A 17,064-nucleotide genomic window follows, 5' to 3' on the forward strand; every position below is an offset into this window, starting at 1 on the left:
GTGATTGATTGCTTAAATTATCCAGGTGATTCTAACATGCAGCCAGAGTGGAAAACCACTGCTATAGAGACACAGGATTACTTAACTTGACCTTAGAGATATCTATAAAATATTTGGGCTTTCTCTCATTAAATGGTACCAAACTTGACCTTTTTTTAATGCTAGATATTTAAAATAACTTATAATATAGGAAGAGAAATTGAGAAAAAACAAATGAGAAAATATCTTATTTCAACAAATATTGATGGAACCATCTTGATACCTGCTAACAAAAAACTAACATCCACAAGTTCCTGCTGTGGCAGGAATCTGCAGCCTCTTAGCAGCTCTGGGTTGAAGGTTCAATCCCTAGTCCAGCACAGTGGGTTAGGGAATCTGGTGTTGCCGAAGCTGCGGCTCAGATCTGATCCCTGGCCTGAGAACTCTGTATAATGTGAGGTGACCAAAAAAAAAAAAAGAGAGAGAGAAAAGAAAAAACTAACATCCAGTAGAAAAGCAAATCCTTTCTCTATTTTACCTTTGAGTCCAAAACTTCTGCTTTCAGTCTTACCTCTTGCCACTTATCAGTTACTTAAATGCTGTGAGCTCTAGTTTCCTAATCTGTCATTGAGCCAATGTAACAATAATTACACCAGATTGCAATGGCAAGATAGTTTGTATGAAATCATCCTAAATACTGTCAAGTGCTATACAAATAGAAGGAGCTTTTTGAGAATTTTTTGTGTTCCTTAACAAAACTTACCTCTGTGTGGAGATGATACTCTAAAAATGCATATTGCAAAAATTCTGACTACTATCAAATGTACCACTCTGATAGAACAACAGTTTACATATGGCAAGATTGATCTGGGGTTTGGAACAAAGGTAGCAGATTCTGAGTTGTGGTGAGTATGTAAATTCCAAATGGCAAAATGGTGAGGTCAAACTTAATAAAAATTAAGATATAGTGATACTCATTCCTTTTGGAGAATCATCCTCAGGTCTGTCCTATTACCTCAAGGTGTAGCAGAAAATTAACAATGTTTTTATACTGAACTTTTAAAAAATTAGTTTAATTCATAGATTACATACTTCTGAACAGAGAGCTTAATATCTGTGGTTTGTTTTTCATTGTTTAGGTTTGTTCATCTTGTTTTAGTTTATTGTGATTATCTAAGAATCTTGTATGCTCAAACATTTTTTCTAGAGTTCCTTTTTTGACATTACCTCAGTAATTATGTTTATATTCATTTAATTTTATATTTTGAATTGAAAAAGCATGAAAAAACAGAGGGATCATTTTTATTTAAAAAAAAAAAAAACAGTCGCTGCTGAAGTTTTCCTAATGACAAAGACAAACTCTTGTTCTTTAGCATGTCAAAGCTTATGGTTAAATGTAGATTTTCACTAATAGTAATGAGCCTATTTTACCCCCTATGAATTAAGTTCATCTAACAAATTTTTGTTGAGGACCTACTAAATGCTAAACACTGTGATTTATTCTGGTTTCCATAAATGTAATTGTCAATAATTTTACTCCTCAAGAACAAAAAATTATTTCTTTTTACTTTTCTGTTCTCCTGTTCAGTTACAAGGCTGAGAAAAACAGCTTCAGAAATATTAGACATTCTACATTGCCTAAAGTTCCCCTCTATTTTGATATTTTAGTAACAAAACTAAGTGGGTCATGTTGCCAAAGCCGCTAATTATTTTAAGCAGAAAGTTGAAGTGTATTGGCATTTCAGATTCAAAAAAGAAACATTCTCTGAACTTACACTATTAGTGCCAGTTCTCTTTGGATCTTGGGTTTTAAGGATGTTGGTCTCTGATATTTTTACTTCTCGAAAGAAACAGTACTTTATCTTCTTGAGGCTTAAGAACAAAGATGTTGGGTTTTTGTTTTCTTTAGATTTATGGACAAAAATCTCTAAGCAATTTTTCAGTTATCTAAGTTAAATATAACTTATTTTTAAAGCAAACTTGCTGCTGATGTAATTTTGAAAACCCTTAATTTGATGAACAAACTTAAACACTTGGTTCCTGGTATGGAAGTAAGCTTCTACAAAATCCTTCAGGTGAGTTTAAACTCTTCAGATACTGAAGTTGATTCCTATATAAATGTTTCTGAAAATATTCCTATATAAATGCTTCTGTTTTAATATTTTTAACCTTTAGAAAGTTAATGTTTTTCTTAAACTGGCCATTGGAAGAAAGTTTAAAAATTGTTAATTGTCTTAGATAACTATAATATTCTTACTACACAGTTATTTACATAGTTTCACAGGGATTGAACACAAGCGCTCCAGGATGTCCAAGATAGTCGTGCTTCAACAACCCCATCCTTTCTTGTGACGTATTTCTGGTTTCCTCATTTGTTTCTGTTGGCATTGTGGTACAGGGGAGTAGTATTTGTTGTGGGGGTTTTTGTTTTTAATTGGGCTTGACGAGTTAGGATGTTAAGATGGGAGGGGAACATCTGGAAGAAAAGGACTTGACTGTGAATGGTAATAAAATTAGAGAGGTGTGCAGAAAATAGCTAACCTTACAGTGGCTATGGTAGTAGTAGCTGAGTAAGAGCTCTAGATAGATGTATAATATCTATTATAAGCCAAGTCACACAAAACTTGGCTTATAATAGATATTTAACAAACATGTGTGAATTAAGTTACTATAATAGCACAGATGTCTCCAGTGTCTGTAGACAGGGTAGAAGCCAGAACTGGAAACTTGGCAGGGCTACTGGTATCCTTTGAGAGCACAGTGCTTAAGAGGTGGAGTTCTGATGTTGACTCCACCATTTCTTAATCAGTGCATATTTGAGCAAGTTATTTCACCTCTCTGAGCTCCAGTTTTCTTGACTACAAAGTAGATAATGATCTCCCTTCATGGGAGGCATTATGAAGGGTTACCATGAAGGTTTTGGAGATAAAAGCCATCTCTAATGGTTCTGTGGCATTAGATTATACTTGAGTATCTACAAGACGCTTATCTTTGTAAAATGTTGATAATTTTAAAGGATTTATATTTTAATATTTTTCTGTTAACAACTTACTATAAAATTGAGTCAAACTGATATTATGTCAATAATTTTTTTTTTCAGAATAGATGATTTGGGCCTAAGTACTAATGTAAAATATTTACTGACATGAAGGAGTTATACTTTAAGTATAGTTGTTTCATTCACTACATTAAAATTTTTTATTGAATTAATTTGAATTTTACCTTTTTTTACTTTAATTTGGAAATGATTAGCCATTTTTATAGCCCAATTTTCTTTTAAATGGTAGCTAGAAAAATAAAACAATAATTCAGAACATCAGTCAGTTGTGAATGCTGTTTAATCAAATATTAAATATTAATTTAATCAAAAATATTTGACATGCATTTAGTAGGCACCAAAAGCATTCAAAAATCTTTGCCAGATTTTTTAAACTAACATTAATATTGATTTTGTAGACAATTGTAACGAAGTAAAGGCTAGTAAATATGTTCAAACATCAGGTAGAAAGACTTTAGAACTTACCTAGAATTATGTAATGATTTAGATCTGTTTACTCACCTTACTCTAAAAGACCTAACATTATCCTTTCTGCTTTTTATTTTTTGGTTTCTGATGTGCTTAGGATCCTCGCCTGATTACTCCTTTGGCTTTTGCTTTAACATCAGATAATAGAGAACAAGTACAGTCTGGATTGGGAATATTACTGGAAGCTGCTCCACTGCCAGATTTTCCGGCCTTAGTGTGAGTTATAGGCAGTGGCAATGTATCTCTTGTGGTGCTGGAATGTCTTGCTGTGTTTCCCTAATAGTCTTCAGCAGAGAGAGATTGGAAAATTAGTGAATTGAAGACTTCATTGTAATAATAATTTTTCAAGTGAAAAAAAATTTCAATTAAAAAAAGTTTGATTCCAACAACTCAAAAGACCAGATGTAAAGTCTTTTAGGGAATAGCTAGATCCATCCAAGTGATTAAATATGTTATCCAGATGTTACACCTCTCTTATTGTTGTAGCTTACAGACTAATCGTACATCCTGCCAGTTTAGTTTCTCCATAGAAAGTGCTTTTCTTTCCCAATTGTTTAAGTGATAAGTCTAGTGATAAGTCTAGCATCACTCTCATTGACCAGATCTGGGTCATTTGCCAAGGAAGGGATTCCTAAAGAAAATGTTCATATTATCTGAAGGTGGAATAGATAATAGTCAAGCAGAATTGTCTGCTATACTCATTTTCAAACATTAAGAGAATATTTCCAGTTAGGTTTGAAAAAAATTCAGATTTGGAGCTCTCTGTAAACTGAAAGGTTGACAAAATGTCTAGTAGTGTTCTGCTTTAATTTTAGTAAGTTTAGGTGGTTTATATAAATGAAATTGCAAAGGTGGTTTGAATGAATTGAGACAGTTGGTAAGTCAGTAAGACATTTGTATATGTCAGGTCAGCAAACTCTAGACAGCAGACAGGAGCTTGTTTTTCTAAATAAAATTTTATTGGAACAAAACCATACCCATTCATTTATTTTCTTTTTCTTTTCTTTCTTTCTTTTTTTTTTTTTTTGAAGGGAGTGTGAATGGGTTTTTTTAATGACTTTTATTTTCTCCATTATATCTGGTTTACAGTGTTCTGGCAATTTCTACTGTACAGCAAAGTGACCCAGTCATACATATATATGTATTCTTTTTCTCACACTATCCCCATTTTATTTTGTCTGTATTGTGTATGTTTACATTCATGCTACATTAGGGCTGGGTAGTCATAACAAAAACTATGGACCCGCAAGCCTAAAATGCTTAACTGCCCTGTCCTTTAAGAAAAAGTTTGCCAATCTTTGCTACTTCTATTAACTGAGCAGACTCATTTAAGTAATCATAAATTAAGGGATGAAGAACTATGGAAAACATGACCTAGAGACCATGAACTGCAATTCCCTTCATTTTATCATATTTTTTAACAAGCGAATGGACAAATAGGGTGTTTCTCAAAGCAAAATAGAAGTCTCTGAAGCTGTTTCATTTTGTGGTAGCTTGCTTGCATCTAACTGTGGAAATCTGACATGAAGCAAAATCCCCAGGCGTCAGAGTGGAAAGCTTCAGCTTCGCTGAAGTGGGAGTCTTATCATGTGTCTCTGTCTTTGCCATCCCCTCCCCATCATAACTTGTGTTGTATTATTTTCTCTTTGCACACTATCTCAGATATCCATTTATGTCTTTTATGTCCATTTATGCCTCAGTTTATATTATCTTAGTTTAATAATGTGAATTTATATACTGGATGGGTGGGTAGGTAGGTGCATAGCTAGGTTTTTTTTGGAGTTTGTTTTTTAAACATTTAACAAATGTTTAAATAACTGGTGAGTCCCAGCTATGTGCCAGGCTCTCTTCTAGGCATTTTGAATATTGCAGTAAATTAGACAGGGGGCCTTCTGTCATGAGATTTGCATTCTAGTTGAGAGACAGGTTTTTTAAAAAGTAAGGTTTATAATGCACTTGTTACTAGGGTTGGAAGGCCCTGAGGAAGTGAATCTAAACTGAGACTTGATGATAAGGATTATGCTATGCAGATTTAGAGGGAAGAGTGTTCTAGGCAAATGAACAACTTGTACAAAGGCCCTGAGGCAGAAACAAGATGGTATAAATGAAGGTCAGGTTGGTGAGACCGTCCTGAATGAGAAAAGAAAAGGGTGAAAGAAAAGGTCAGGCCAAGTGATGTTGCCCATGGTAAGAAAGACACCAATAACTTTGTATTTAATTTTTTTATAAATAATCTACCCTCATAAACTAGTTCTAGTGCCTCCAAACCAGAGGTGGAATTGTTGTAAAGAGTTGTGAGTACAAAAGCATTTCCTCTGGCAAATTTAGGATATTTCCCCAAATCCTGCTTCATCATAGATTCCAAGATTATTTCAGAAATATTTGAAGACTTATATTCCCAAAAAGACCCATTCTAAATTATGGGTCCCATCATTAGACCCATCATTAGTTAGTCCCTGTACTAACTCTGCCTTTTGCTCTATTTTTATATAATTATTTCTCTCTCTCTTTTTTTTTTGGATTTTAATTCCAATTCAGACTTGGAGAAAGTATAGCAGCAAACAATGCCTATAGGCAACAGGAAACAGAACATATGCCCAGAAGAATGCCTTTGCAATCATTAAATCACAGTTTTCCAGCATCAGTAAAATGTTTAACTCCTCCAGTTTTGAAAGATAGAGTTCCTGGATTGAACATTGAGGAATTAATAGAGAAACTTCAGTCTGGAGTTGTGGTGAGTGATAAATAGCCATTATAAATGAGATTCTGCCTGGTACATACCAACTAAATATCAGCCCTTATTATAACATTCATTTAAATAAATTTAGATGCAGATTTGATCACTGAAACTTCATCTTTTAATATCAAAAGTAACAATATTCTGTAAAGTTTGAAAAGAGCAAAAAAATCTATCATAAAATCCCAACATTTTAACATAGCAATCCATCTTCCAAGCCTATGCTCCCACCATCATCGCATGGCCCCCAGCTTAAAAAATATACTTTCAAATTCCCACAGACATGTTAGATCTTACCCAAATCTTGTGCAATAGCCAGGTTAGTGAGTGACCTACCTAACATGACATTCATTTTTTTTCTTTGTTACAAATTAAGTTTTAATGATTTAGTTACACAGTAGGCATTTATTTTTTGTTGTTGAGTGTTAACTATTTCTGCTTTTTTCCTGTATTGTCTTAAAACCCAGGTAAAGGATCAGATTAATGATGTGAGAATATCTGACATAATGGATGTGTATGAGATGAAATTATCCACATTAGCCGTGAGTTCATGCTTATTTTAATTATGTGTAACTGATGAAGCTTTAAGAGATGTTTTCTGGTAAATTAAACAATTAATAGTGTGTTTTCTTACAGTCCAAAGAAAGCAGACTTCAAGATCTCTTGGAAGCAAAAGCTCTAGCCCTTGCACAAGCTGATAGACTGATTGCTCAATATCGCTGTCAGAGAACTCAAGCTGAGACAGAGGTATGTACAGTATAAAGACATATCTGATTAGTAGAAAAATAAGTAAATAAAACATTTAAAATACTAGTTATATCTTTGGTACTCTGATTGAATTAGATTGTCCTTAGCATTTGACTCGGCTATGCCCTCTGTCTCAAAACTGTCTCCCCTTTAATTTTGGTTACATAATTTTCTTCTGTTTTTTTTTTCGTACCCTAATGGATATTCTTCTCCTATATCCTTCTTCTTTTCCTCCTAATCTCTTAAATGTTGAGTTTTCCAGGATTATGTTCTAAGCTCTTTGACCTTATTTGGGTGATTGATGGTTTCATTCATTACTAGAATGTTAATGCCCTCAATTTTACATGCTGAGCCCAGATCCTTTTTCTTAAGCACTAAGTGCCTCCTGTGTAGCTCCATATAAATAAACAGGTACTTCAAACTCAGCAGAACCAATACTGAACTCATCATTCTCCATTTTTTTAAGCTTATTCTGTCTTATATATTCCCTTTACCATTCTTAGAGTTTTCCAAACAAACCTGGAAATCACACAGCTTACCTTCTGCAGTTAGTTAGTCACCAAGTTCAGTTGATTCTACCTTCTAAATATTACTTTTTTCTGCCTTGTCTCTATTTTTACCACGATTTGCTACTGGTCAGATCTTTTTCATTTTTCACATGAATCATGGTAGAGCCTTTGATTAGTCCTCCTATCTTTAGTCTAGTGCCTTCCTCTCAGCCACCCTCTCCATATAAAGGCATCTTTCTTCCGTTTTGGGGTCTACCCTCCCTTCTCCTTTAGTGCTCTGATAGATAGTATTGCTCCTGTGCTAAATATCCTTCAATGCCTCACCCATTAGCTTAGAAGAGAATTTAAATTCCTTAGAACTTAACTGCACAAGGATACTAACTACTTCTCAATCTTCATCTCCTTGTACTTCTTGCATTCTCTACAGTCAGACATATTAGACTGCTTTGCAGTTTCTGAAACTTGACATACTCTACATTTTCCTGTCCTTGCACTTGCTCTTTCATCTCTAGAGTACCTTTTCCTACCTTTCTCTGCCTAACTTCTAACAATCCCTCAGATTTTAGTCTTAATACCTCCATTTTTGGTCTTATCTTTCCCACACTTTTGGCAATCCTGTGCTGCCTTCTTTATAAAACTTCTCATACCGTGTGAAAATTGTATAACCTCACTTCCATCCTTGATGTTGTTGGAGAGGAAGAGTTTTCCTCTACTCTTCTAGGCTCTTCTGACTGGTCTAATAATTAAATTGACAACGAGACAGATTAATGTGATAAAAACCAAATTTACATACACATAGGGACTCCTTAAGAATGTGAGGCCCAAAGGACAGTCAGGCGTTGGAGACTTGTATGCTATTCTGAGCTAAGGAGAAAGGAGTAGGGGTCTGGGACTTCAAAAGTAAGGAAGATAATTCACAGGCAGGTGGAAGAACAAATGTTTGGTAAACAAGTTTGCTAGGCCATGTAGAAAGAATGGGACACTGAAAGGAATGTTAACAAATAGCCTTTCTAGGTTTCTCCCTATCTACCATCTAGTTCATATTATACTGTAGTTATCTCTGGTGTTAACTCCCTTCCTGAAACAGGTCCTCTATCTAAATTCTTGTGGGCAATTGGGGGAGGGTCAAAGGTTCTTCCTGCATCTTTTGGGCCTTGATTATTTTCAGTTCAAAATAATCTACATACCAAAGTAGCACATTTTAGGGTAAAAAGTTTGGCTCCCTTCTAATGTCAGACTGTTTCCGTGTCATCAGGCCCTAGCACAGTACTTGACACATGGCAGTTGCTCAGAAAGTCTGCCATTGTGTTAAGTACGTATAGGTACATTACATTATGAGTGAGTACTTACTGTGGTAATATGAAACTCTCAGCAGATACAAATGGAATCTAGGCAACTTGGTATCATTTGTAATAAATTATAATATAGCCATTTGACTTGTTAATGAGACATTACAGTTAGTGACAAAGTACTTTTTAAATCTTTGCAGAGTAAATGTATTCTAAAAAATATAAATAAATATAATAATTTCTTTTTTATTTTTTTTATTTTTTTATTTTATTTTATTTTTTTTGTCTTTTTGCTATTTCTTTGGGCCGCTCTCGCGGCATATGGAGGTTCCCAGGCTAGGGGTCGAATCGGAGCTGTAGCCACTGGCCTACGCCAGAGCCACAGCAACGCGGGATCCGAGCCGCATCTGCAACCTACACCACAGCCACGGCAACGCCGGATCCTTAACCCACTGAGCAAGGACAGGGATCGAACCCGCAACCTCATGGTTCCTAGTCAGATTCGTTAACCACTGCGCCACAATGGGAACTCCTCTCTTTTTTATTTTTAACATAGATTCATTTGTGTTGACTGATGGTAGTTTGCATTTATCACGAATTCCAATAAAATTAGGGATAGTAAAATAATTTTTTTTCTTCTCTTCTCAAAGCATTCTTATATTCTTTGTCTGTTCAACCTGTTTTTTATTTTACTGGAGAATTTAATCTTTATCCATTTTAGCAGAAAGGCTTCTTCTAAAAATAACACCAAACAATTGGATATTACTGTTTTACAGACTCATAAAAACAGGGGCTTAGATTTTTATGGCATTTCAAAATTAGTATTTTTCAGCTGAAGAGAGGGTCCACTTCTTGTTCTGTTATTTATCTAATTCTTTAATGTTTCATATCACAAATACTTTCATATTAAATCCAGGTTGTGTTCCCTGATTGTGTTAGATTAATTTTTTTAAGTGTTTGCTTAAGCATCTGTGATGTAGTTAAGATCTTATTCCTAATTCTTAATTAAAATGGGAAAACTGATGTGTGTGAACTTTATGGTTTAGTATTGATGTCTGGTCAATACTATACCCTTCTAATTGAGTACCATATCTTGAACTACCTTCATTTCCATCAATCTGGTCATCCTAAGATTGTTTTTGTTAGAACAGCCTACTAAATAAAAAATATAACAGCATCAGATTTATTAGAAGTAATTCAGTAATAAGTATATATTATTAGTATAATAACTTTTTATAACCTGGTACATGCTGGCCTATTGGGTGTTTGGCAAATCTTTTTAAATTATTGAAATTTAGCATAATATGTAAATGATAGTGGGAAAGCCTCTTACTCCATTTTCTTTTAGGCACGGACACTTGCTGGTATGTTGAGAGAAGTTGAGAGAAAAAACGAAGAGCTTGGTGTGTTGCTGAAGTCACAACAGGTTGAGTCAGAAAGAGCCCAGAGTGATATTGAGCATCTGTTTCAACATAATAGGAAGTTAGAGTCTGTGGCTGAAGAACATGAAGTACTGACAAAATCATACATGGAACTTCTTCAGAGGTAAATTAATAAAGTAAAAGTGTCTGTGTAAAATTAGAACCTAGAATGAACATACAGAAGCATTACTTTTCTCTGTCCCTAAAATCCTTTTGTGAGCATGATTCATATATTCTGATAATACTGTGAGGTAGGTATTGAGCAAAAAACTTATATCTTAGGGAAATGAAGTATTGCTTACTCAAACTCAGGATCACAATTGGAAACAAAATATGGATCTCCATATTTCTTTCCAGTTGACTCTACTTCTTTCATGTATTCATAAAGTCATCAGTCATCTGGGATGTTAGCACCACAAGGACAAGTTTCATCAATTTTGTTCACTGATAGATCCCTAGGACCTAGAATGGGGTGCTTGATATAGGCTTAGGCACTCCATAAAATAGTTGTTAAATGACCCTAGACCTTAGTTGTGATGATTCATGTTGGGTTGAACCATTGAATTGGCCATTTCTCTAGGTCAAAAGTGGTTGAATATTCACAATTTTCATATCATTCAGCCTAATAGCATAGAAATTTGGGCATTAGTATTTAACACACCTCTTAATTTATAATAAATATTTCTCTTAAATGTCCTTGAACATAGTTTACTTACATGTATGACTGTATCTGCAGAATAAATTCTTATAGGTTGAATTGCTGGTTTTCTTTTTTTTTTTTTTTAATTGTTAAGGCCTCACCTGCAGCACATGGCAAGGGGTTGAATCGGAGCTGCAGCTGCCAGCCTGTGCCACAGCCACAGCAACATATGATCTGAGCTGTATCTGTGACCTGCACCATAGCAACATGGCAACACTGGATCCTTAACCCACTGAACTAGGCCAGGGATCGAACCTGCATCCCCATGGATACTAGTCGGGTTTGTTACCACTGAGCCACAACAGGAACTCCTGCTTTTACATTCTTGATAGATTGCCAGATTTCCCTCCAAAAAGGCTATGCCAATTTAAATACTCACAGAGTATGAGATTGATCATTTTTCACTCCCCTGGTCAAACTTTTTTATCTTCTTAGGTCAAAATTTTAAAAACTGCATAGGATAAATAAAACTTTTCTGCTGGCCAAATTTGGCCAGTGTCACCAGTTTATCTTTGTATTAGAGATGTGAAAAGGACATTTTATGCTTAGGATAGTTGAATGTCAAAATATTACTTTGAAAGGATTTTTTTAATATGTCTATCTTGCAGGTAAAATAAGCTGGACTATTAGATGCAGAGCTATAAAGAAGCAAGAGAAACTTAGAATCCTCAACTACTTAATCATTAATTTGACATTTTTAATTAAACATATTATGCCCAACAGGCTAGTAATGACAGGCGTAAGTTTCATTTTTTTAAAAGTTGTTTCAGTTTCTGGACTTATATAATAATAGAAGCGTGTACTTTAGAGCAAATCGTATAATGCAATATCATCTATAAATAAAGCTCTATATCCATAAATATGAAGTTAGTCCCCCACACATTTCCATTTCATAGTAATTTTTACCTCCTCGATCAGCCAAAGCATATCTTTATTGTCTTTTAATCTAATTGTTTATGTCCTGCATGTTCTTAGTACATTCCTCCTCTTCCCTGCAGTGTATGTAGTTTGGTCAGAAGAAATAGTAAAGACTTTCTGAGTTTCTTTTCTCAATCATGTTTTCCTCTGTAAAAATGTCAACTCATCTCCTTATCTTTTCAGAAATGAAACTGCTGAAAAGAAGAACAAAGATTTACAGGTCACATGTGATTCTCTGAATAAACAAATTGAGACAGTGAAAAAGTTGAATGAGTCACTCAAGCAACAAAATGAAAAGTAAAATCACTAGTTATTCTAATTTGGATTTTTTTCAAAAAAATGATTCTCTTTATATAGAACATTGTTTTTTATAGATAAAATTAATAGAATTATTACTTATTATAAAGTACATATTTTGCAGAATTTAAGACTGATTACTATTCTTATGAATTTCCTCTTAAAATACTTTTTGGGGAGAAAAATAAATGATATGGTTCACTGATGTTTTCTTCTATATTTTTATATCACTTTAGAACGCTTGCCCAATTAATAGAGAAAGAAGAACAGAGAAAAGAAGTACAGAACCAACTAGTAGACAGAGAGTGTAAGCTAACAAGTAAGTACCTTATTTAATAAATTGTCTGCATTTTAACATATCTTGTGTTGAGAGAAAATCAAAGCATAAGTGGTTTTTAGTTTCCTTTTTCATTATTATCTACTTCTCTCATTTTTTTAAATCATATCTTTAACAGCTCTCCTTTTCTTGCCATAACACAAGCAGTTTAGTTAGATTGATCAAAATGAAAAAGCAATACATTTTTTTTGAAATCCAGGAGTTATAGGAAATGATAGCCCTTTTCCAAGTCAAAAATTTTAAATGGAACAGCAGGTGGCAGTGCTAGATAACTTTTAGTTACTAGCTTCTTAATGGTAATAGCTCTGAAATGAACCACAAAAACGTTTCTGTACTAATGCACTTGCCTTAGAGCATAGACATCTACTTATGTAATTTTGTAGCTTTCTCTTGTTTCTTTTCTAACCCTTAACTTTAAGAATTGCCTTTACCTCTTTAATATTATATTATATTTAGAACAGAGGAAGAGGAAGCAACATAGAGATTTGGTATTTTCTATAGAATACTGGCATAGGGGAAGGGTTTCATAGTTTTATATATGAAGTACTATAAAACTTTTATTTCCAACAAAATATTTCTTCTTTCTAATTGTCTATCTTTTGCTCTTACAACTTAGTAGCTTCTAAACCTTTTCCAGGTAATTTTGGTATAGAACTTTTGAGTATATAACTGACTATTTGTTTGTTTTAAGAATTGGAACAAAAAGTAAAAGTACAAGAAGAAAAGATTAAAGTCTTACAAAGAGAAAGGGAAGATAAAGAAGAAACCATTGGTGTCCTTAGAAAAGAATTAAATAGAACAGAACAAATAAGAAAAGAATTGAGCATTAAGGTAAGAATCTATTGCATTCTTATTTGCAATGAAAAGAAAAATCCTTATTTTGTGAAAAAGTTAAATTTGGATAAATGATATTCTGTTTCTTTAGTAATTTTGTTTAGAAGATAGTAGAATCTCAAAGTGATTTGACACTTATTATGAGGGCTCTCTCACAGTGTGAAAACTTTATTTCCTAAAATCATTACACATTAATAAAATGTATACCGTGTTCCAGTACTTGCTGCTTTCAGGGGGGCAAAGAATACAGAAAGGGGTTCCCAGTTCTTTTTTTTCTTCTTTGCTTTTTTAGGGCCGCACGTGTGGCATATGGAAGTTCCCAAGCTAGGGGTCAAATCAGAGCTACAGCTGCAGGCTCAGGCCACAGCCACAACACAGGATCCAAGCCAAGTCTCCAGCCTACATCACAGCTCACAGAAATGCCAGATACTTAACGCACTGAATGAGGCCAGGGATTAAAACTGCTCATGGTTATTAGTCCTGGTTACTAGTTCGTTACCTCTGGGCCACAACAGAAACTCCCAAGTTTCAAGTTCTTTTTTTTTTTTTTTGGCTTTTGGCTTTTGAGGGCCACACCCAAGGGATATGGAGGGTTCCCAGACTAGGGGTCAAATCAGAGCTACAGATGCTGGCCTACACCACAGCCATAGCAATGCCAGATTCGAGCCACATCTGCGACCTACACCACAGCTCACGGCAACGCCAGATCCTTAACCCACTGAGCGAGGCCAGGGATCAAGCCTGCAACCTCACGGTTCCTTGTTGGAGTTGTTTCCCCTGCGCCACGATGGGAACTCCCCCAGGTTCCAGCTACGTGCAGGTAGCTACCTATATATATGTATATGCATGTATATAGCTATATCTCTCTGCTTATAGGGATAGTAATGACAATAGTAGTTTATGTTTATTTAGAACTTCATAATTTGGAAAGTTCTCTTTGAAATAGTTTTCTTAATCTTCCTCACTTTAGTAAATATATTAATATATAGTTATTCGGAAATATTTTCATCCTATAAGTGAAACTAAATCTTTTTTTTTTTTTTGTATCTTTTGTCTTTTTAGGGCCGCCCTGGTGACATATGGAGGTTCCCAGGCTAGGGGTCTAATCAGAGCTACATCTGCCGGCCTACACCACAGCCACAGCAACATGAGATCCAAGCCATGTCTGTAACCTACATCACAGCTCATCGCAACACCAGATCCCTAACCCACTGAGCAAGGCCAGGGATCGAACCCACATCCTCATGGATACTAGTTGGGTTCATTAACCACTGAGCCACAACGGGAACTCCAAAACTAAGACTTGAATTAAGGTTCTTGATCAATGTTAGTCACATAGTTAAATGAAGCAGTAGATGTATATATATTCTGAGTGTTAAGTTCATTGCTCTTTCTACATTATCATGATTGCTTGAGTGTGGTAGCTATGAATAGTGCTTGCTGGACCATCTATTACCAGGAAGATGGAAACAGACCAAGATTAAAAGACAAAGTGAATGTATCTCCCTGATTTGTATTATATTATTTAATGATTACTTATCTTAAATTTACCATATAATTATTAACAAAAATACAATACATACATGTAATGTCTTTTGATATTATTGTCTTAAGTAAGGACATCTTAATGCATGTTTCTATGAAGAGAAAACATGCTAAGTTGTTTTCTTCAATCTTTCTCCCCCACTTCCTTTCTTAGGCTTCCTCCTTAGAGGTTCAAAAGGCCCAATTAGAAGGTCGTTTGGAAGAGAAGGAGTCCCTGGTGAAACTTCAGCAAGAGGAGCTGAATAAACACTCTCATATGATAGCCATGATCCACAGTTTAAGTGGTGGAAAAATAAGTCCAGAAACTGTGAATCTCAGTATATAGACATTATGTATTTATCTACTGGGAAAGTGGGGTAGGGAAGGTAATTTGTGACTCCAGAATAAGAAGAGATTATTGTCTAATTATTAATTTAGTAAAGAACCTGATCTGATACATGTTTTTACTTGGTCTTAAAGTTTTACTTTCTGTTTCTGGATTTTATTGCTTAAAGCTTTCTGTGGTCCCTACTTTAGAATATTCTTCTTAACCTCCATTATTGTTTTTACTAAGTTTTTTTTTCCTTTTCCTTAGTTGCTTTCCACACTCTTTTCTGTTTGTTTAATTTATTTTCATTTGTGATTAGATATTTTAAATCAGACATCAGTAAACATATTTATTTTTTTCTGGAGTTCCCACTGTGGCGAGATGGGATCAGTGGGTCTCTGCAGCACTAGGATGCAGGTTCAACCTCCATCCTGGCACAGTGGGTTAAAGGATCCGGCATTGCTGCATATGCAGGATAGGTTGTAACTGAGGCTTGGATCTGATCCCTGGCCTGGGAACTACATATGCTGAAGAATGGCCAAAAAAAGAAAAAAAATTGTTTTTCCTTCTACTTTTATTGATATGCAGTTGACATACAGCACTGTTTAAGTTTAAGTTATACAGCATAATGATTTGACTTACATGCATTGAAATGAGACCACAGTAAGTTTAGTGAACATACATCATCTCACAGATACAACATTAAAGAAATAGAAAAAAAAAAAAAAGGTTTTTTCCTTGCGATAAGCACTTTTAGGATTTACTCTTAACAGCTTTCATATATAAGGTAAAGAAAGCAGTGTTAATTATCTTTATCATGTTGTACATTACAGCTCCAGTGCTTGTTTATCTTTAACTGGAAATGTGTTACCTTTGGCCACCTTCATCTGATTCCCCTTAACCCCACTCAGTGAAATAAAATAACTTTATTACTGCATTTAAAATGTAGTAATATACATGGTATAAGTTTAATTTTTTTAGTGTAATGACTATTTACAGAAATAATGTATAAAAATTAGAAAATTGCTGATGTATTAGGTGACTTCATTGTCACATAAAATGTAACTTATAGAATTATTTATAGATAGCTTTAGTTTCACTTTTTAAAATGTTGCATGTGGCCCACCCATGTCATTTTCAGTTATGAATTTCTTATGCTTTACATACAGGTAACATGGATTCTACCTTTGCTGCATATTCAGAAATTTAAAATAGTTTAATAATTAGGCCATTTAATTTTAAAGTCTGACTTAAAAATACCCTTATTCATGTATTTCTTTAATACAAGGAAATTTTGTAGTACTCAATTTGAATTGAATGTTCTAAGCAGTGTTTAGGAGGAATTTTTATATTAATGTTTTGGTTGATTTGATTGCTATGCTATTATAGCCACTGATTTTACTTGTTTCCTTCGCTGTATCTCTGTTTAACTTAGGTGAACTTAGATTTACTTCTACTTTTCAACAATAGTATATATGAACTTATATTTGAAAATATACTTTCACAATTCACCAATTACATTAAATAACATCAAACTAATAGTTTTATATATTCACATACATTTTGTACAGTTTTGCAAATTTTTAAGAAAGCATTGTGTCATGTAACACATTTTAAATTTCTACTTATCCTACAAGGGGTACATTCTGTTTCTCTTTTGAAACTGCATGCATTTTCAATTTAATATGAAAAAAAACCAAAATGGGAAGATATAACTGAAGAACAAAAAGCTCTGTAAGATAAAACCCAAAAGAGTCTGTAAAATAAATACATAAAATGGACCAGAAACTTCTAGGGAAAAATCAAACTAACTTGACAATTTAAACATCTCAAGAAACTGAGCCTTGAGAACTTTTGGGAAAGTGCTACCCAATAGAAGTTTTTGTGATGATGGAAATGTTCTGTATCTGCATGGTCC

The 17,064-nt window shown here is 34.2% G+C and overlaps 1 protein-coding gene across 1 annotated transcript in view; it reads left to right on the forward strand.

Annotated features, from left to right (window-relative positions):
- CIP2A (cellular inhibitor of PP2A) overlaps positions 1 to 15,273 on the forward strand; it is a 29,499-nt gene extending 14,226 nt beyond the window's left edge. The window contains exons 11-21 of the mRNA XM_047792936.1: positions 743 to 884; positions 1,955 to 2,054; positions 3,603 to 3,721; positions 6,044 to 6,239; positions 6,710 to 6,784; positions 6,879 to 6,989; positions 10,136 to 10,332; positions 12,010 to 12,123; positions 12,360 to 12,442; positions 13,152 to 13,291; positions 14,994 to 15,273. Coding sequence (XP_047648892.1) covers positions 743 to 884; positions 1,955 to 2,054; positions 3,603 to 3,721; positions 6,044 to 6,239; positions 6,710 to 6,784; positions 6,879 to 6,989; positions 10,136 to 10,332; positions 12,010 to 12,123; positions 12,360 to 12,442; positions 13,152 to 13,291; positions 14,994 to 15,164 — 1,448 coding nt within the window. The 3' untranslated portion in view covers positions 15,165 to 15,273. The remainder of the gene's footprint in view (positions 1 to 742; positions 885 to 1,954; positions 2,055 to 3,602; positions 3,722 to 6,043; positions 6,240 to 6,709; positions 6,785 to 6,878; positions 6,990 to 10,135; positions 10,333 to 12,009; positions 12,124 to 12,359; positions 12,443 to 13,151; positions 13,292 to 14,993) is intronic.
- The last annotated feature ends 1,791 nt before the right edge of the window (positions 15,274 to 17,064 follow it).

The sequence above is a fragment of the Phacochoerus africanus genome, chromosome 1 (assembly GCF_016906955.1).
Source record: "Phacochoerus africanus isolate WHEZ1 chromosome 1, ROS_Pafr_v1, whole genome shotgun sequence".
Taxonomy (NCBI): domain Eukaryota; kingdom Metazoa; phylum Chordata; class Mammalia; order Artiodactyla; family Suidae; genus Phacochoerus; species Phacochoerus africanus.